Source organism: Temnothorax longispinosus, chromosome 8, assembly GCF_030848805.1.
Source record: "Temnothorax longispinosus isolate EJ_2023e chromosome 8, Tlon_JGU_v1, whole genome shotgun sequence".
NCBI classification, from domain to species: Eukaryota; Metazoa; Arthropoda; class Insecta; order Hymenoptera; family Formicidae; genus Temnothorax; species Temnothorax longispinosus.
Window position 1 is genome coordinate 14186759 of NC_092365.1, and position 3980 is coordinate 14190738.

The window sequence follows — 3980 nt, forward strand, 5'->3', positions numbered from 1 at the left end:
GTACTGTCTTTTCATTTTTTCTCCCCCAAAACTGACTAAAACCAATAAGAATTAATTTCACATAAAACCTTCAACAACTTGATTTACCATTAATTTATTCCTTAGAAGTTTTTATCATTATCTCGGCTAGATTTAAATTACATTTTGTATAAAAACAAATTTAATACCATATGTACCCGTAATTGAGTGTTATAACTGTTGACGTCCAATTTGGGATCAATAAATATAAATTTTTTATTTACAGTGCTTTATAATTTCTTTTTCTTAAAAAAATAATAAACAGGAACTCAAGCTCTAATACTTTAAAACTTAGTATGAATCGATTAGACTCGGTTTAAACTCAGTACAGTTTAAATAAAAACGGTATGCAGGTATGTCTCGGGTCCAAGATATTTGCATTAGCTTAATTTTACATTTGCTAGACAGAGATCGAAAGTGTTTGTATGTATATATGTATATATTCTATCGCACTCAATCGTACTGTGACCCCTACATCGCAGCGACTTCGGTGGTCGAATTTATAACTACAGATTTGCTTCACTAAGCGAGTCATCCCCCACCATGGGAGTTTCCAGACCTGTATGTAAGACCGTGGTTATAGCATATTCGATTTGCTGACTCGACCCGACTCCGAGTCGAAAAAGTACGATTAAAAGTACGATTTGAAACACGATGTCTGCAAAAATCGTACTTTTTCGACTCAGAGTCGGGTCGAGTTAAGGCTGATTTATAGAGGCCGTAACCGTTGATTTAAGCCGTAATCTTTAAGAAATTGACCAATCACAGTCAAATGTGAGAAGAACAATCGACTGTGATTGGCCAATTTCTTAAAGATTACGGCTTAAATCAACGGTTACGGCCTCTATAAATCAGCCTTTAGCAAATCTAATACGCTATTAGCTTAACCGACGGTTAAAGTTAGCAGGATTGACCAATAGAAAGCAGGGTGGATTCATTTCTATTGGTCAATTCTGCTAACTTTAACCATCGGTTAAACTAACTGTGGTTGGTGAAATTGGCCCTTAGGCCGGTATTCATAATCAGATCTTATTTCAAGACCGTCTTAAGTAATATCTTAAGATACTAATACGGCTCTGTGATTAGTTAATGACATCTTAAGATTGTACTTAAGATGGTCTTAAATATAAGAACCGACTATAAATACCGGCCTTAGTACGTTATTACCTGTTTTGAATCACTTCCGGCGCAAATTTTTTACTGCTCCAAGTTCAGGCTTCCAAACTCCGGTTAACTTATGCTAGGTCTACAATGCGAGTCGTAAAGTCGTGAGTCGTAAGAATTGACCAATCACAATCGAATTTGAAGAGAATAATCGACTGTGATTGGTCAATTCTTACGACTCACGACTTTACGACTCGCATTGTAGACCTAACATTACTTTTAGAACCAACCACGCAACGCAGAGTGTTGATAAGACGAACTCAATGGCCACGTTCAGCAGACACAACTGCTGAGTTCGTCTTATCAACACTCTGCGTTGCGTGGTTGGTTCTAAAAGTAATGCTAGGTCTACAATGCGAGTCGTAAAGTCGTGAGTCGTAAGAATTAACCAATCACAATCAAAATTGAAGAGAATAATCGACTGTGATTGGTCAATTCTTACGACTAACGACTTTACGACTCGCATTGTAAACCTAGCATAAGAGCCACGCACGTTTGACTGCTACTCAGCCTTCTGCCCGATCTACAATAGCTGTAGTAAGCTGTAGTAAGCCTCAAGATGTAAGAAATTGACCAATCACAGTCGATTATTCTCCTCACATTCGCCTGTAATTGGTCAATTTCTTACGGCTTGAGGCTTACTACAGCTTACTACAGCTATTGTAGATCGGGCATTCTTCTTCTTCGTCTCGTTATTGGCACAGCTTTCCTTTCGTATTCGCATCAGCCATTGGCCGCGTTCAGCAGATACAACTGTTGAGTGTCGTCTTATCAACACGCTACGTTGATTTGTTGGGTCTAAAAGTAAGAGCCAATCACGTTCGACTGCTACTGAGCGGCTTGGTCTGCTGAACGCGCCCATGATCAGACGGCACGGGGCAGTGGCACGTCTTCGGTCTTGTGAAAATCTATGGAGACGTGATCGTAAAAATATTGCGGCACTTCTTGACTTCCAGGCACTTCTGCTGACTTCTGCTGCTACGTGTTGTCGTGAGTACAGAACGTACGTATTACGTAATTATTTCATGTTTTCGACATTGTATTAGGTTTTACTGAAACTTTTAAAATTCAAGTTTGGGATATTAAAAAACGTTTTAAAGAATATTCGTTACTCACTACGCGAGAGATTGGTTATGTTTCGCTAAATATGTCACGGTCTCGTAACAACTAGCACCGTTTTCAGACTTTAGTCAATATGGGGAAGGAGTTCGGAAACCTTGCCAAAATCAATGGCATCGTTTTCTTTCGACTCAGTCCATACGAGCAGAAAGCCTTCAAAGGAATAATCTCCGAAGGTGTTCCAAACACCATTCGTCGCATCCGAGGCAGCATATTCCGTGTTGCTCCTTGTAAGTGTATTTAGTACGTGGTTCGTAGTACGTACATATTTAATTACTTGACGTTATATTTATTTCATAACTTAATGCCTTAATGGGTGATTCTTGTTGTTGCAGTCTTCATGTTTACCTACCTGCTCGTTAATTGGGCGAAAGAGAAGAACCTTGCTCTTTCTCGCAAAAATCCCAAGGATTATGAGAACGATACGTAAATATAGGTGAATAACATTCTAGTTAATGGCACTTAGTTTTTATTTTTAAGGTAAATGCCTTTAACGTAATCTTATCTTCACGTGTAAAGTAAAAGAATAAATATTGTGTAAGATATAATATATATATATGTACTAGAAATATTTTGGATTTCTTGATAAACTTGTTGCTTTCCTCTCTTATGAGTTATGACGAGTATGCGCATATATAAACAGTACGTAATATGAGTCGTATAAAATATATCGTATATCATGTTTAACCTTTAACAGGCAGGTTTTTTTCATGACTTTATGATTTTTACTTATAACTTTCATATATGTACGTGTTAAAGTGTTATACTAGGTTAGGCTTCCTCATGGAGCCTAAAAATAGGCTTTCCATCCTCCAGATAGAGGTTAAAAATAGATACTTATTTTCCAAAACAATGTAAAAATCAGTTCTGTATACAGTGACGTTACGTGCTTATACAGTTTATAAATATTTTTCTGCCTATTATTTTTTGTAAAAATATTAAGTCTGTAACATTACCAATGCCACGTAGTCAATGCAAATAATTAAATGTAGATAATTAATTATTGTAACGAAATCAACGGTTTATTTATATTTTCCAAGTTATCGAGTTAATTTTTTATAAATTTTAAACGGAGACACGTTCTTTTCTATGAGCGTGATGTTGTGGTCGACTAGACTCTCAAACCGGAATACGAATGCCATTTTCCTCAAGGTGTAGGACAATACCTGTCTCCAACTCTCTCCACTACTGTCCTATTTGAGATGTTGTCTTGGTCTTATTGAATAAGATTAGACGATTAGAAGATTTGTTGTTATACGTCATACGACATTCGTTAAATACCGCGACGAGATTAAATTGACCGCCATTAACCACAACCCGGTCAATTAAACTTGAGCATTTTCAACAGGTGTTTCCCACCTTTCCTCAAGTTACATTCCTTGCAACGTCCCTTTATAACAGGTAGTTCTATTGGCTCGAGATACCGATACCAGTCTTCGGCGTTCTTCGTCTTTCACGGTGCGTGTCAGGTGCAACTTGATTGGGTGATTGAGAGCGGGGCCTCGCGCCACTCGCGTGCATTAATATACATGTAATATTATCCTACGATACCCAGGTAACCCAGGTGTACCTGTTGGCGTTATTTCATTTTCGTTGAAAATTTGAAAGTTTAGAGAGACGAGAAGATGTTTGCAAAGATGACGAACGAATTTGCTGCGGTCGTGGTCTCGAATATGATT

General features: G+C 37.7%; 1 protein-coding gene across 1 annotated transcript; it reads left to right on the plus strand.

Annotated features, from left to right (window-relative positions):
• The first annotated feature begins 2177 nt into the window (after positions 1-2177).
• Uqcr-q (Ubiquinol-cytochrome c reductase ubiquinone-binding protein) lies at positions 2178-2870 on the plus strand. The gene is made up of 3 exons (XM_071785843.1): positions 2178-2185; positions 2366-2531; positions 2637-2870. Exons 2-3 carry the CDS (start codon positions 2378-2380, stop codon positions 2729-2731), a joined length of 249 nt encoding a protein of 82 aa, XP_071641944.1. The 5' UTR covers positions 2178-2185; positions 2366-2377; the 3' UTR covers positions 2732-2870.
• Positions 2871-3980: the final 1110 nt, after the last annotated feature.